Source organism: Amphiprion ocellaris, chromosome 1 (genome assembly GCF_022539595.1).
Source record: "Amphiprion ocellaris isolate individual 3 ecotype Okinawa chromosome 1, ASM2253959v1, whole genome shotgun sequence".
Lineage (NCBI taxonomy): Eukaryota > Metazoa > Chordata > Actinopteri > Pomacentridae > Amphiprion > Amphiprion ocellaris.
The window spans coordinates 21,727,261-21,743,391 of NC_072766.1; the positions used below are offsets into that span (position 1 = coordinate 21,727,261).

Sequence of the window (16,131 nt, forward strand, 5' to 3'; positions counted from 1 at the left end):
AGATTCAATAAGAGCCCTGGAGGCAGGAGAGAGAAAACAGGGGGGTGTAAAAACATCTATGGCTTTATTTACAAAGGGCCCAGGTATTGCCCGGCGTTAAATCCGGGGGAAATGATTTATTTTCCGCCCATGTGTGGCACTGATCCCCGAGGCGTAACTCAACGGTGGACCGGCTTCGTGCTCGCAATTTACGGTGGCTGCAGAGGCTCATAAAGGAAGAATGGATTAATCTGGAACACGACATAAACAATATGACTCTGACAGCCCTATTAAAACCTGTGCTACTCAGCATCAATTCTCTTTCGTGCTCTCTCTCTATCTGTCTCTCTCTGGGACTCTGCAGCCTGTTGGTGGGAGGCCGAATGGTAGCTCCGGAAAACTGACCAGAGCTCACAGCCCTGTTATTGTGATTCCCAGAGTATCGGATTCAGAACGGGGGGGTGCTGCGCATCTACATATAGCAACCGGACCTTTTAACTGTTTAGCCTTTGGACATCATCGGGGATATCGGATGTACTGGGTCCAGAGTGGAGGCTCCCACAGTGCTCGTTAGGGCCGGGCCGAGAAGGCTTCCTGTCCCAGCACCGGTGGCCTCTCATTTTCCACGAGCGGGGCTTCTTTTGGGAATGTGCGGCGTTCACGTCTGTTGGCATGGACCTCTGTCTTTGGATGCGTGCACAAATTTGTAGGGAAAACATGTTGTGCATGTGATACATGATATGGATTAGTAGTGGACGCACATGTACTCACAGACACACACACAGGCATACACAAACAGTTGTCAGCTGCTCCCTGACCCCCTTGGGAAGAGGTCACTCAGCATCTTCAGTGACCCCCAGTAACCGATGGCACTACACACACACACACACACACACACACACACACACACACACACACACACACACACACACACGCACGCATAGAGGCACACACACATTTGCAGTCACGCACACACAGCTTGTCATTTTCCTAGCTCCATCTCTGTCAGGGACAGGTGTGTGTTAAGCCACACAGAAAACACCCACACAGAGACAGCATCCATCTAACCACAGAAGCTTTTAACACATTTAAAAACAGCTTTTCCAAGACAGCAACCTGTCTCAGGGAGACAGACCGAGCAAGCGAAAGAGATGAGCAAAAAAGTCCCAGAACAAGAGACTGAGTTACTAATTTATGTCCAGCAATGGATGAAAGCTTCAGAAACATCAGGCAGGGCGAGAACAGCCCTGAAATTGAAATCAATAAGTTCATTAGACTGCAGAGCCTGTTCGTGCTGCACCCTCCACTTCCCCTGCAGACAAACACAACAACACATGAAAAAAACAGGGGCGAAACAAGGCTTGACCTATGTCCACTAGCCAAGCATTCCATTTATTTAGCCCTTATCGCAGGCCTGATCTGAAGAGGCAGCTACACACTGATAACGCCCCCGGATAATAGCAAGACCAGACAGGGTCTGACCAAAGAATGACAGCCAAAAGAAAAGAGAAAGCGAAATAAAGAAAAATGCATTTGGGATCTTCTTGACATTCATTCTCTTTTTTCTTTGTGTACACGCACACAATGCTGAAATATGAGGGGCTCTTAGGAAACTTTTACAAGGGTTGTTTTTTGCTGCCGCCTCTCTTGTTTGAGCCTGTAATTTAGTGGATCCCCATCAATAAGTGAGAGAATAGCTTTGTGGATGCTTGGCCTGACAGCTAACAAGACCCAGGCCCTATCTGCAACAAACAGACAGAATAACAAATGCTGTTGTCTGCGTGTGCACATTGAACAGACCGTGAATACAGCTCATCATTCATGCAGCGGTACAGTACTGTTGAGGCTTCTGCCGAACATACTGTACAGAAGAGAGTGTGTGTGGTAGAGGCGTGCGCAGGAAAAACTTTTTACCATCTGAGTGACCTGAATAGTGTTTCTTCTTGTACAGTAGTAATCTCCAGAGCCCTGCAGGGTAGTAAAGATCAGTGCAGCTGATGTCTTCCTCCACCTTAAACAGGGCCCATTATAGCTCCAGTCCATATCAGCAAGGCCCTGCAGCCTGTGTCACACCACTTCCTATTGCTGATTTATGGCTACAAGGCTCATGGGTGTTAGCATACTGCATATTCTCACAGGGACATATGCACACACACACACACACACACACACACACACACACGCACACACACACACACGCATGCACGCACACACACACACACAAAATCGATGAGGCACAAATTGTTCATGACCTGAGCTCAACTTGCTGCACTAGAGGCCAAACCTGTCTTCAAGGGCGTCTTTATCACACTCAAAGACCCCTTTTCACCTGCAGATTAAGGCGCAATCCTAAATGGCCTGACTAGACCAAGACCATATCTCCATTCACACAAATGAAATACAAATGGAATTATATATATCTACAAAAGAAAATCTTTATTTCAATCCCTCTTATCCTAATACCTATGCAACTTTGTAAAACATTTCTTTCATATATATTTTTTTTTTTTTTCAATCAAGGAGAGAAACTGTTCGCCCTTTTCATCCGGAAGCTCGGGGAGTCACCATCCCAGGGGGTTTCTGAGAACGCAAAAACACTGCAGCAGTTGGCAAGCTGCTGTTCGCTAAAGAGTTCAACAGAAGCCAAAACATTTGCTACGGACTCATTTCATTTCCTGGTAGAAACGTCCAACACTGCAAGGCAAATGTGAGAACACGCGTTTACATAGGAAAGCTCAAAGGAAACCAAGCGTCAAGCTTTTCCCTGAACAGAAACAAGAGTAGTTTTGGAGCTTTTGCAGAGGAGTGGGGGTAGGTTTAAAAAACATGAAAAGAATGGTAAATATTCAGCTAACAACATTGGAAGGCAAAGGAAAGCAACAGTGGCTAGACCGCGTCTCCTGTAACACAATTTTCACAGGTTTGATTCACTTAATGCGTCAGTGTGTCCATCAGCAACAGTTTTTGCTGTGGAAATGACAGAAGTTAAACTCCAAATCTCTGCCCGCTGGCTCTGGATGAAAGCATATAATGCAAATGTAAAGCATATTTAAACTAATATTCTTCGTTGTACACTCATCTTTCAACTAACAGCCTTGCTTTTCCCTGGACGGCATAAAGATTTTACATTTTCTATTCCAAGTCTCTTGCCGTGTGTACAGCTGAGCTTTATTCAGCATTATACTGACTACATAGGAGTGTGTCCAGAGGCGTTTCACAGCTTATCCATATTTAAGGCCTGGAACTCACTGGCAGGGCTTTGCCCCGGGCACACGAACAACTCAGCCATATATATACAGGAGACAGGGCAGTCGAAGAGGCCACTGTTGACCATTTATTTATGAAGTCAAAGCTCTGTGGCAACAAGCTATCCACTCTGAAACAACTTAAAGCGCTTATATCCAAGCTGAATATTTCATCTCTGGATCGCTACTCCTTTTGAGTCTTTTTTGAGGTGAGAAGTGAGGCGAATGACACAGGGCAGGCTAGAGAAGAGAAGGAGAGGACACTGCAGGTGATGCAAGACTCCTCTCTAACCCAGTCAAAGTAAACAGGTGGGGCTGTAAAAGCAAGAGGAGGAGAAAGAGAAGGGAGGGAGAGTGGGTCCTGCTTACAGGCCTCCTCAAGGTCAGAAGAAGGAGAAGCTTAGTATTCTCTCTCTGTGTCTTGTCTTGAGTGTGCACCAGCTCAAGCTTTTGTCTCTTGCTCTTTCTCTACCCCCCTCTTCCTTTCCCAGCACAACCATCTCAGAAACTAAACCAGAACCTTTTATGTGCAGAGTAAAAAAAAAAAGTGCTCAGGGCAAAAAATAGGACCTCAGAAAACAAAACGGTGTTGGGCATAGATTTGACAACATCCAGGGAATCTTTCCATCTTTTGAAAGGACTCAGTCTGTTATGAAGCCAGGATACAGAGCAGAGATCCTCAGCTCACTGAAAATGTAAATGCACACAAGGCAGGAGAAAGCATGCAGGCTCCTTTCTCCCTTTCCTCTCATTCCACCTCCTCCACCGCCATCACTTTGCTCTCTTTCATTTTGATCTGTCTATCCATGGTCTGTGTGAGACGAGAGGCAGCTGGCAGGTGGTTGTGTGCGAAGGTATTGAGGCCTATGAAATATTTACCAAAGCAATAATGACTCCCTGGACAGAGTGAGTGGTGGAAGAAGGCAAGGAGAGGAGAGGAGGAAAATAGCAGGAAGAGAGAAATAAGGGAGTGAAGAGTGCCTGTCTTCTTTTTTTTTTGTCAAAAGCAAGGATGAACGAAGATGAAGGAAGCCGACATGAGACTTTCAAACTTTAGTCGCTTTGCTAAATGAAGGACAAAGATTAGTGTGTCACATTATTGTGCTTAAAATATTAAAGTGAGGACAAAAGATTTTTAAAAAATGGTCACATTTGTTCAATTTTAATGACATTCTACAAAAAGTTAAATAAATAAAAAACACAAAAAAGTGACCACTGGTTTTCTGTGTAAGTTTGATCAGCAGTCATTTCTGTGATGCTTTTGCTCCATTCTCACCAAAGAATATTTGCAAATGAAGCCATTTCTGATGTCCATTTTTGTCAGGTCAAGGTATCAGAGGAAAACATCTAGAAAACATCTACCCAGCATATGTTGTAGTGAGGGGAAATGTTTCTGTGGCTTGGTTGTTGAGTAAGAAATGTTAGTTGCATCATCTACAGATGACAAGTAGCAAATTGGTCAAATATATTAAATATACTTTTTAAAAATCTCTTTTGTAAAGGAAATTGAACGATATCTGAAAACACACTCAGGCACAAACACACACACACACACACTAACTCTCCCTGTAACATTACCCTCTCCAAGGCTGTTGAAAAGTAAAACTTCTAGGATGGGTGCCCCCGTGGTGAGTCTTTAATGCACGGGCCTCCTCTTGTTTGTAGAGAGGACTCGGCACCACACTGTGGGCCAGTTTGATCCGGACAACCAGCAGAGCCTGCTTTAGATGAGACAGGGGAAGGAAACTCTACTGCGGTGCTGCTGTTTTCCCTTCATAGCACTACCAGGATGCTGGGGTGGCTCAGAACAACAGTGAGCTCTCTAACCCAAGACTCTGGGTTAAGGATGGGAGGAAGGACTGCCTCAGTGCTGCAGAGGTAGGGGGCCCGTTTGGATGTGTCTACAATGGGAGTGAGCTGCAGATAGAGAGCAAGGGTTGGGACAAACAAACATGAACCTTTGCACTGTTTGACTCCGTATGATACCACCACAGGTGGGAGCAAAAGTATTGGAATACTTTAAGTGGAAAAGCTTTTAAGTTTAAGTAAAGGGGAAAAAAACTGAAATAGATTAAATAAAATCGAATTGAGAAAAAGAAAGTAAAATGTGAACTTCTATTTTTATGTTGCAATAATTGGCTACAAATATGCTTAAGTCTACAAAACTTACCAGATAAACCGTGTTCGATTAAGGTGGACATTTAATTTAGTGTAGGTTTTAGCAAGTTTTTGTTACTGTGAAAAGCATATGTCCACCCTAAAATGTGTATTTGATTAGTTTAATTCAAAGCATTGACAACACATATTTTCAGTTGTCTTGGTAGCAATGAAAACATTTATGATTACAGTAGTGATGATTATAATCTACCTCTAACACCAACCAGTAGAACTAGTCCAGTAATGAGCTCTTGTACTTTTACTTTGAGCAGTATGCATACTAAGATACTAACATTTCCTCCCGCTCTCCTGCAGCTCTCTGACTTAGGAGGGAGCTCCACTGCATGTAAGCATGGAAGATTTATGTCAGAGTGTGAGTATGTGTCCAAAACATGACACTCCCTGTGTACTCCCTGAAGCGAGAGGCTACACTTCCTGATCAGCAAGCCTGACACACTGGACAGCTGACCTCTGACTCCTCATTTCACCTGAGTCGCTGAGCGACCCCGCAGCCCATTCTCCGGCTCCTGCAGGGTCGCTGGGGTCACAGTTGACACAGCAGTACTGTGTTATGCTGAGCTATGAGAGCCTCGACACATCAGCACCACCCCTTCACTCAGGAAATCAGTGTCAAACCAAACGGACTCTAAGGCCTGCATGTGTAAATGTCTATGTGTGGACTTCTTTTCTTCTTCTTCGTCTTCTCCTTACAACACTAATAACTAGAATTATTATTATTACAGCAAAGTTCCCTGTTTCAGTATGTGAAGCTGTATCACACTGACATGAGGAATTTCCTTCCTTCCAAATATTGATTTTTTTCCCCCCTCCTTCACATAACACATTTATTGATACAAACATTATTTTTTTCCCTATGTAGATATTACAAAAATGAGAAGAATGGGAGAGAGGCGGTGGGTAGAAAAGATTGAGCGCCTTTTAGAACAAATACGTCATGAGGGTCACTGCAAACGAGTCCATCTGTATGATCTGTAATTGATCAGTGTGACAGAGTGCGGTGCAGCAGCGCTCACAGGCCACATCTGACAAACGACTAGACACGACCTTAAGAGCCGACCTACACACTGCTAGGAGAGTGGAGAAAAAAAACGAGAATGAACATACAAGCAAGCCTAGGAGAAAAATCTATGCAGCTGAAGTGAAACCGCATTCTGTCTGATGAGCGATGTTAAACAACAACTGGACCGGCGGGCAATTACCATGATTGGAGTGCTGTGCCTTGTGAGAGCCATCGAGACAGAGTTAGTGGAGAGGTGGAGTATCCCCACCTTCTCCCTCCTCCGCTGGTCACAGAGGCCCAGCACTCATTAGCATGCATGCTTTTACAGGCCTGGCCAAACCAGTCAATGCTCTCCACTTTATTTATTAGTAAATAGAGACAGATGGCGATGAGGAGGTGGTATTGACTACCCATAGCCTTTTAAACAGGAATCAATCGCAGGGGTGGAGCGCCGAGATGTGGGGCATTAACTCGCTAATATAGCCTTATGAAATGAGCCGAGGCTGGCAGTCTGCAAAGCCCACATGCGGTACAGTAAGGAGAGTCTATTGTTTGTCATGGCAGCGCAGAAAGATGACTTTACTGGAGACTTACAGGACCTGACAGCTGTCAACATATTTATAAGCGGATGAAATGCACCATTGATCCCATTGATTAGCTGAGCAGGCATGTTGCAGGTTTTATTTTCGTGACAGAAAAGCATTAGAACATAGGAAGGCTTGGCTGAGCGGGTATCCTGGATCTCGGAACAACATGGACATGTGTTGGGGTTGTATGTGACAAGATGGGAGGGTCATGAAGCCTTCAGATTGAGTGTCACACGTAGTGTACACACACACACACACACACGAGTAGATTTTTCCAGATATGGGGGAGTGAGAACAGCAGACAGGCACTTTGGATGTTCACATTTACATTGCTAGTGGGTATTGATTGTTGAGGTGTGGATGGGGTCAGTGCATGTTCAGCAAATGTATCCATGTTTTCAGGAATGGAACTAGAAGAAGCAATAGATAGATAGATAGATAGATAGATAGATAGACAGATAGATAGATAGATAGATAGATAGATAGATAGATAGATAGATAGATAGATAGATAGATAGATAGATAGATAGATAGATCATCTCTAACATGCAGTGGAGGCTCGTTGTACAGCTGCAGTCAGAGGTCGTCTCCATCATCTATATTAATAAGTCTTTATCATCTCCCAGCACTGTCTGCCGGCACGTACCAGCCACAATCGAGCATAGAACAACTCACCCCTCCCCAATAACCCCGCAGAACCCTGCACAGGGACCGTCTGTGCTGTAGTGAGTCAGCGCCTTAAACCACCCATTGCCGAGGCAATTAAGAGTTTAACCTGGATGCAGCCCGGGGGATCCAGTGAGAGACTCCCATCAAATAGAGCAAGGCTCTGCAGAAAGACAGGCAGGCAGGAGGGAGGGGTGTGTGAGGAAGAAGAGAAGAGAAGAGAAGAGAAGAGAAGAGAAGAGAAGAGAAGAGAAGAGAAGAGAAGAGAAGAGAAGAGAAGAGAAGAGAAGAGAAAAAACAAAAGTGATGGAGAGCAGGAAGAAAGAGGGTAGGAAACATGTCTGAGTACACAGATAGACTGAACAATGGCCGAGGCTGGTGGAGGCAGAGGGAGTGAATCTCAGCACAGTGTACATAGCCCTTTCCTCCATGAGAAGAAGGTCACCGGCTCTCTCTGAGGACTCCCTTAAATAAAGTCCCCTATCCTGCACTTTTCTGGGCAAACAACCTCCTCTGCTCTTTATTAACTAAATATGAGGGGACTTTGACCGGGGGACAAAAATTCAATATTTTTCCCCCACCAAATATTTAAACCAAGCAAATAAACAGACAAATAAATAGATCTCCTCTGCCAGGGGAGAGGGGGCCAGCCGGTCCCCTGGATGTAATTTGACGGCCCACTTACTTGGAGGGCCAGAGCCCAGTGCTACTCAGACACTCATTTGAAGAGCTGTCAATCAAGGGGCAGCAACGTTGGGGATGTGAGTGTGTTCATGTGTGTGTTTGCGCGTGTGCTAAGCGGGGCTGGCCGGCAATTCATCTTCAAGGTTGGAGCAGATAAGGTGAGCATCTCGCCTGATGAATACATCACACCCTCCTGCTCCCCGCACTACCTTTTAAAACCATCCCTACTCCCTACTTATATCCATCCTTTACCACTTGGTCGCTGCCTATCAAATCATCTTGAGAATGACCTAATATTCACAATTTTGTCTATTCTGTCTCCTGGAGACATGTTCAGCTTTATTTATTTATTTATTCCTTTATTTAGTAGGGACAGTGCACATTAATGAACGCCCATTTATTCAGAAATGGGCGTAAATATGCCGGATTATAGCACAATGCTAATTTACATCTGTAGTCCCTAAGAAAAAAAAAGACATAACAGTGAAACATAAAACAATAAGTCACAATAAAGCTTGATGGCAGGGTAGAAATAGAGAGATGAAGTTGATTGTCTCTGCAGTCCTATGCAGCTAATAACCAAGATTTAGACTGCAGTTCTGTTCAGACCACTGCTGTTGCCTTCAGGCTCTAATTGTTACACCCCGACTACTCTTCTTACCATTGTTTTCTTGCCATTTTCTTTTTTCTTGTTCAACAAGATCATTCTTTCATCTCCAGCTTTGTCTCCATTTTTTGAAATCAGTGAAATCTAAGGATTAGTCTCTGTCTTCCTCTTTTGTTACATCCAATATCTCAGAGGGAATTTGACAAAAACTCAGGGAAAAATGTATCTCAGCAGCACACTCTGGTATTTGAAATAAAACTGATTGGCGTCAAAGTTAAAAGCAGACAATTTGACATATTTGTCCTCAGTTGCCTCAAGGTAGAATGCATCACTTGTGAGGTATTTACTGTCATGCTGATCTCCTTTTTTGTCATTTTGCACTGCCAAGTTGAAAAAAAAAAAAACAAAAAACAAAACAAAGAAAGGTCCTCTTCAGAAATACAGCAGCAAACTGGTTGTTTGTACAAACAGCTTCAAACAACCAGTGTTAATGGTAGGGGCTAAAAGCAGGAAATATTGTGTTGTTCTTTGCAGTGCAGAGTGCAGTTACACACAGGATGTTATAAGAACATGGTCACAAAAAGTGCTAGCATCTCTGGGGTTGAGAAATGAAGTCAATGCAGAAGTGCACTTCCTTAAATGGCCACTTGAGACTGGCTCCAAAAGCGAGTAAATCCCCATAAACCCCCACGTTTAAATGGCAACTACACTATAGAATGAAACATGTTTACAATCTGGTATAAAAAAAAATTTGGTCTTTGTAGCTAATTTATCAATTCATGATAACTGCATAATGTATAATTTAGGCATGGCTGCTTTGATTGACAAATTGGTCCCATCATAAGACAGCCCAAGGCCTGACTCAGGTTCATTCAAGGTCCACCTCGTTGCTCATTTTGGATTAGCCAGGAGTTAGGAGGAGTCCGGCACTGCCAAGAAAGCGACAGCTGGAGCCACCACACTGATCTTCAAAATTCCATCACATCATGGAGGATTCATCCATATTTATATACATTCTATGGCTAACATTGCTGTGTCTTACCCATGACCATGCCCTGAAACAAGTATCTTTACTTGCCTAAGCTATAGTACATACGCTGATTTTATTTTACTTTTTGGTCCATCAAATCCTCTTTGGCATCAGGTGTTGTCATTATTAAAGTAATGAGTAAGAGCTCATGGCCTCCTTCCTCTCCATTTGTTCGACCTAAGTCTTTTCTGTCTGCTGTTGGGTATTTGGTGTGTGTGTGTGTGTGTGCGTGTGTGTGTGTGTGTGTGTGTGTGTGTGTGTGTGTGTGTTGGGGTGTGGGGGGTGGAGTACTGGCGATATCAAAAAGTCCTTTCATCCATTTTAGATGAGATGCAGATGACTCAATTATGCTTGGCCTGACATCAAGACCACTTGGCGGAGAAGCTGCTAACGCTGGAAAACGATCCATTTAATCCCACTGATATGAATGGCAGGGCGCTAACAGGGCCCGCAATGCTAAGAGAGCGAGACAGGTATGAGCAGAGATGCTTCAGCACTGCTCTGGAGTGTATGTGAGAGGTGGGGAAGTGATGAGGAGGAGGATGTGGGAGAGATTAGAGAGAAGAAGGACAGAGGAGGAATTAAGTGCAGCATTTTGCAATGTGTCGAATTCACTAGTCACAATTTTTGTCACCTTTTGTTTCTACTACATTTAGTTAAGGTAAAGCTGGAATGATGCTGGAATAAAGGAGATGGAGTTCACTAACAAGCAAAACTGGCTTGTGTTTGGTGCCCTAAAGTTATTCAGGTGATTTCTGCTATCAGATCAAATAAAACGATGGAACAGGCAGTTTCGCCTACAAAAGTTTCCAGTCTTTGGCCTGTTTTGTTTTACAGTAGCCATGGTATTTAAATTGATGTGGAAATGATACAAAGATGACCTTTCAGGAGAGATCCTGTAGTTTGGAATGTAACTGAAGATGCAGTGGAAAATTGCAGCCGAAGTGTACAGGAAGGCTCAGATTAAGATGAGGAGTGAATGGGAGAAATGGGTCAGCCACTTCAGACTGGAAGCGAGAGAGGCAGAGATAAAGAGATGGAGGTCCTGCAGGACACATGATTTTGGGGCTGCTGGTCACCAGAGTCGGGGCCACAGCAACGACCCACAAACATGCTCTACATTTGATCAGACTGCTGTTTGATCTGCAAGGCCTCGCTCCCTCAAGATGCCCCTCTGCACTCTTCAGCCACACACACACACACACACACACACACACACACACACACACACACACACACACACACACACACACACACACACACACACACATCATGCCATAGCCTCTGTTCATCAGAGCTGCTCAGCTGCCAGGATCATGACAGCATCAACACCAGCATCAAGACTTCACCATCAGTTCGCTCTCACTCTAATACAAAGTGAACCGGGGGCCAGGAAACATGTCGGTTGTGATAAACCTACCAAAAGAGAGGACAGTTGGTCCGCAGGATGAGATAGTTTAGATTTTAGCAGCTCCAGTGAAAATCGGTTTGGTCTGGTCCTGGGTAAGACAGCAGATAAAGACAGAGGTTTTGCACTTTTTCTATATAAACATTTGTTTGATTATCTGGCACAACAGCAGTAGTGCAGGTCCAGGTAGAATTACTGGCGACTGTTATTTCGTCTTGATCCTATCAAATGACTTTTATTTAACATCTAACATAAGCATTTCATCATTGATAAATGTAAATGAGACATGGATAAAATCTCTGTCAGCAAAGTAAAACAGAGTGATATAGTTAGTTCGGATCTGTAACCTTTTGTGTAATTTACAGTGACAGACTGCTGCACTTGCTTTATGTGCAGCCTTGTATTTATGCTGACGGGAAACTTCTTCTGTCTGCCTTTTTTATGACCTTTAGTGCAATTAACAGTTGCAAAACATTAGGGCTTGTGTTGCTTCACATGTAGTCAATCAAGTCAATGTTTTGTCGGTGCGGAGTGGTGTTTGTCTGTGTTGGTGACAAATGAGTACGGCCCGTCCCACCGCTGACAGCCGCCCCAGAGCTGCGATGCTATCTTCAGCTCCTCTGCCTGCTTCTACAATTACTACTGCCTCTGTGGCCCCGGGGCCTCCAACACCAGCCTGCACTCAGGAATCTTGGATACACACACTCACACACAGATACATTACACACATCTATTCATTTGTACAAACTCACGTTGAAGACGTTTTCACACGTTTTTGTTCTTCTACATACCGAACACGCGTTTTTGCAGCGTATTGTCCATGTACTGATAACCAAGCTGAATTGTACAGTCGCCACTCAAAATATATCACGGTTAGGTCAGATTTCCTCTGTTCAAAACATAAAATACAGCTGTCTTTCACTGGCACTGACAGAGTTATTAGTCAACCAAAATAATACAATAAATCTTCAGAATTTCTTTACAAAGTGGATACAAAAACACTTTTAAATCCATTTTGTGGATTCATTTACCTACACTGCGATCAGCGCCAGCCTTATAGCCACACACTGAAACATTTGACTGGGATATGACCCCAAACCGATACCTTTCCCCACCACACACCTGGTTATTTTATCTCCCCCTGCACCTATTGTTGGCCTAATTGAGGGTGGCTCGGCTGGTTGGCTGGCGGCTGACCCCGGTCAGAACAATGCATACCTGTGGCTCTCACCAGCGCTGTGTAATTGTCTCTTCAAGTGGGGGCCCATTTTTTCAGTCGGCCCCCGAGGGGAGAGCGCTCCGCACTCATCCATCACTCAGTCACTCAGCCACTACAGGAAGTAGTTAACATAAGCGACCTCTGGGATGGCGGCTGGCGAAGGGTGTGGAGTTGAGGTTTTGGAGAGACATGCAGAATATTAGCCAGCACTTCATTACAGGGAGTGACGTCACTCAATCAACCAATCTATCAATCAAGCTGTCGTAGGAGATGTTTGCTCTGCTAATCCAGCCTGCTCCTTTGAAGTTTAGAGTAAGAAGCAGCTGGGTATAAAACTAAATAAGAAACTAAGGCAGATAATTAGATCTATGTACTTAAGTATTACACAAAGACTCAAGTCAGCAGGATTCTTTGTTTCAACTTCATTTGGAAATTATTTTCTACATGCATCAGGAAATGCTTTACTGTGCATGTTCCTGCCAGTGAGCTACACCAATAATTAAGCCTGTCTTTATCTAGAGGAAAACTCAGAGGCTGCTTCAGAGCACAATACTCACCTTCACCACAGTGGGAGGGTAAAGAGATGCAGGACTGCTTTGGTTGGTGGGGTCAAAGGTCAAGTCAAAAATATTAGGAGTAATACAGTCAATCAATATGCAAACTGACACAAACATGTGTATGAACAAATTTCTATACCTGTTATGTGTGTTATACATAAGGATTTTTTAAAAAATGAGAAGGATGCAGGTCATTGGATAAAACACTGTTTTTTTTTATTTACTGCCATTCCTATTGCTTCAGACAGACAAGCTGTGGCGCAGGGAGCACAGAGTGATTCAAACAAGTCAACGCTACTGCCGATCTACAAACAAATCTCTCTGACAACAACAAACAACAAAGGCGCAGCAAAAGAAGAAGCAAGAAGAACAGCGTTTGGCAACCATTAACATCTTGGAAAAAACTTCAGAAGTAAAAAAAGGAGTGCATTCTGCATTTTTAATAGTAAACAGCATCTCTACTTCATCATGAACTAGATAGAAAGAAATCAAACGAGGAGGGCTGCTACACTGCTTTGACGTCGGCCCCCTTTTCCACCCTTTTTAGCTTTTTTGAAAGTGGATTTTGTCAGAAGCGCCGGATCTTTCTCTCGCTCTCTCGGATGGCCTGCAGCATTACAGGGGAATGTGGTGCTCTACACACTTTAAGAGTAATTAAAAGCGATTGAACAGCTGTAATTATGAGAAACGGCGGTTGTGTTCCGGGTCATTCTATCAGCGCTGCCTTTCATCAGAGCAGAGGCAGAGGGGCCCCGTTGCTAGTTTCTGTTTCTCCATATGCACATCTTCGAGAACAAACAACTGGCAGGCAGCCTACAGGCTCACACACACTATCACATTCATACACCCGCGCCTTCGTGTTGACATGTGGGAGGGCGAACGTGCACAAACGCACAGGCCAGCAACTGATCACATGTATATTCAAATGGCTAAATGCACACAAACACGCACACATACACACTGTCACGCGTCAATATGGCACAAGCGCACCACTGCACCATAAACACTTGACAACACATTCTTCATGTTCTCCATTGGGTGACATTCATAACTTTCTTATCATAATCTTTCTTTGGTCTCTTCAGGCTTTTTTCCACTTCTGAACACAATAAAGGGGTTACACTATACACAAGTGAAGAATGCAATACCATGTGAGCAGTGAGTTTTCTTACCATTCTATACTGTATTATAACACTGTGTGACAAGTAGAAAGCATATATGTATGTACTGTACTGTGACTACTGAGAAAGAGTCAATCCATTGATAAAAGCATGTCTGGGTTACATGAGATTAAGTAACAGAGTACACTGAAATAATAAATAGTTACACAATGTATGCTAACACTGAAATGCAGGTTCCACATATGTTTTGTTAGACTGTTGTGACACTAGTAGCTTGTTGCTAAGCTTTGCGTTGTTAGCATGTTACTGAAGCACTATTCTGGATCTACTGTGGTGGTCTGGTTTCCTTCCAGCCAAATCCAAGTTGGGGTGGCTGAGATGCCGGGGTCAGCTGGGGTAGTGGAGGGTGGAGTAGGGCGGAGATGTAGATGCCCCAATCAAAAGGAAATCAATCTCGGTGGGATCAAGACAGAGGTATCACCAGTGGTCTGTCCCCTCAGCTAATGTGGGGACCATTCAGAAAAGCTGGTGGGTTTTTTTTCATATATTTCTATCTCATATCTTCTCCATCCCTCACATCCTGTTGGAGAAGAAAAAAGAAATACATAATGGTCAAAATCTGCCTTTGTCTTTTTTATTTTCATCACATGCTATGACGGAGCGGGAGGCCTTTTGTGAAGTGAACTTAAGGTTTAGATGTAATTTTAAGCCTAAATTGGAAGTAAAAGATGGTTTGCGTTTGTATACTGATCAGTCACAGCCTTTTTGTGTCACAACAAAAGGCTGAAATGCCTTCAAAGAGGCCCAGAGGGGCCCATGAGTCACACTGTGATTATGTTTGACTAATAGGAAGACAATGTCCAACTTCATGTATTGGCTGCTACAAAGACCAAGTCCACTGAATGATTATACACCAATCAGCCACAACATTAAAACCACCTGCCTAATATTGTGCAGATCCCCTTCATGCTGCCAAAACAGCTCTGACCTATTGCCAGGACCTCTAAGGATGTCCTCTGGTGTCCTGCATTGGGACGCTAGGAGCAGATCCTTTGGGTCCTGTGGGTTGCAGAGTGGGACCTCCGTGGACTGGGCACGTTGTAGGGCAACTTATGGGTGCTCAATCAGATTGGAATCTGGGGAGTTGCAGGCCAAGTCAATGTCTTAGGAACTTTTTCATGTTCCCTGAATCATTCCTGTGCAGCGTTTGCATTGGGGTGGGGTTCATTCTGCTGCTGTGTGGGACTGCCAGTGCCATGGGGTAGCCTGCTTGGTCTGTACCAATATTTAAGTGGGTGGTACATGAAAAGTAGCATCCACATGAATGCCAGGACCCAAGGATTCTCAGCAGACCCTTGCATTGTAACAACATGATCAGTGTTACAAATGTCACCTATCAGTGGTTTTTGTGTTGTGGCTGATCACTGCAGATGATTTACTAGAGTTTATGATAAGATTTGGTAAGCAGTTTCAGTGTTTAAATCAAGCACCATATGTGTAAAAACAGATGTGTGCATGTGGTTCGTGTATCTGTAAATGCAGTGCAAGGCCAGGCCAAACATTTTTAGAGCCATGAGCAGATTTTGAGCAGCTCCCAAAGCTGAAAAACTGATACTGGATTGAATAAGCAGTTGTCAAAGTAATTTCAAGTTATTTATTTATTTTTCATGTTTCCTTTATGGGCCCCAAGTAGCCATTTAGTTTGCTTATGCCTTCGGCCAGCTTTTCCACATTTGTCACTTGGTGTGCGAAGCATGCAAGATTCTGTTTACGTTTCTTATTTGACTGTTCACGCATTGGTCTGTAAATAATTACTTCAGTATTTATGTGCCTGTGTGTATTTATGTAAG

The 16,131-nt window shown here is 43.8% G+C and overlaps 1 protein-coding gene across 2 annotated transcripts in view; it reads right to left on the reverse strand.

Annotated features, from left to right (window-relative positions):
* Positions 1-13,354: 13,354 nt before the first annotated feature.
* fto (FTO alpha-ketoglutarate dependent dioxygenase) overlaps positions 13,355-16,131 on the reverse strand; it is a 123,322-nt gene continuing 120,545 nt past the window's right edge. For both annotated transcript variants that reach the window (XR_008602343.1, XM_023265585.3), the window contains exon 10: positions 13,355-14,861. Coding sequence is in view for 1 of the 2 variants with exons in the window: in XM_023265585.3 (XP_023121353.3) it covers positions 14,855-14,861 (7 nt within the window). In the remaining variant the exon portion in view is untranslated. The remainder of the gene's footprint in view (positions 14,862-16,131) is intronic.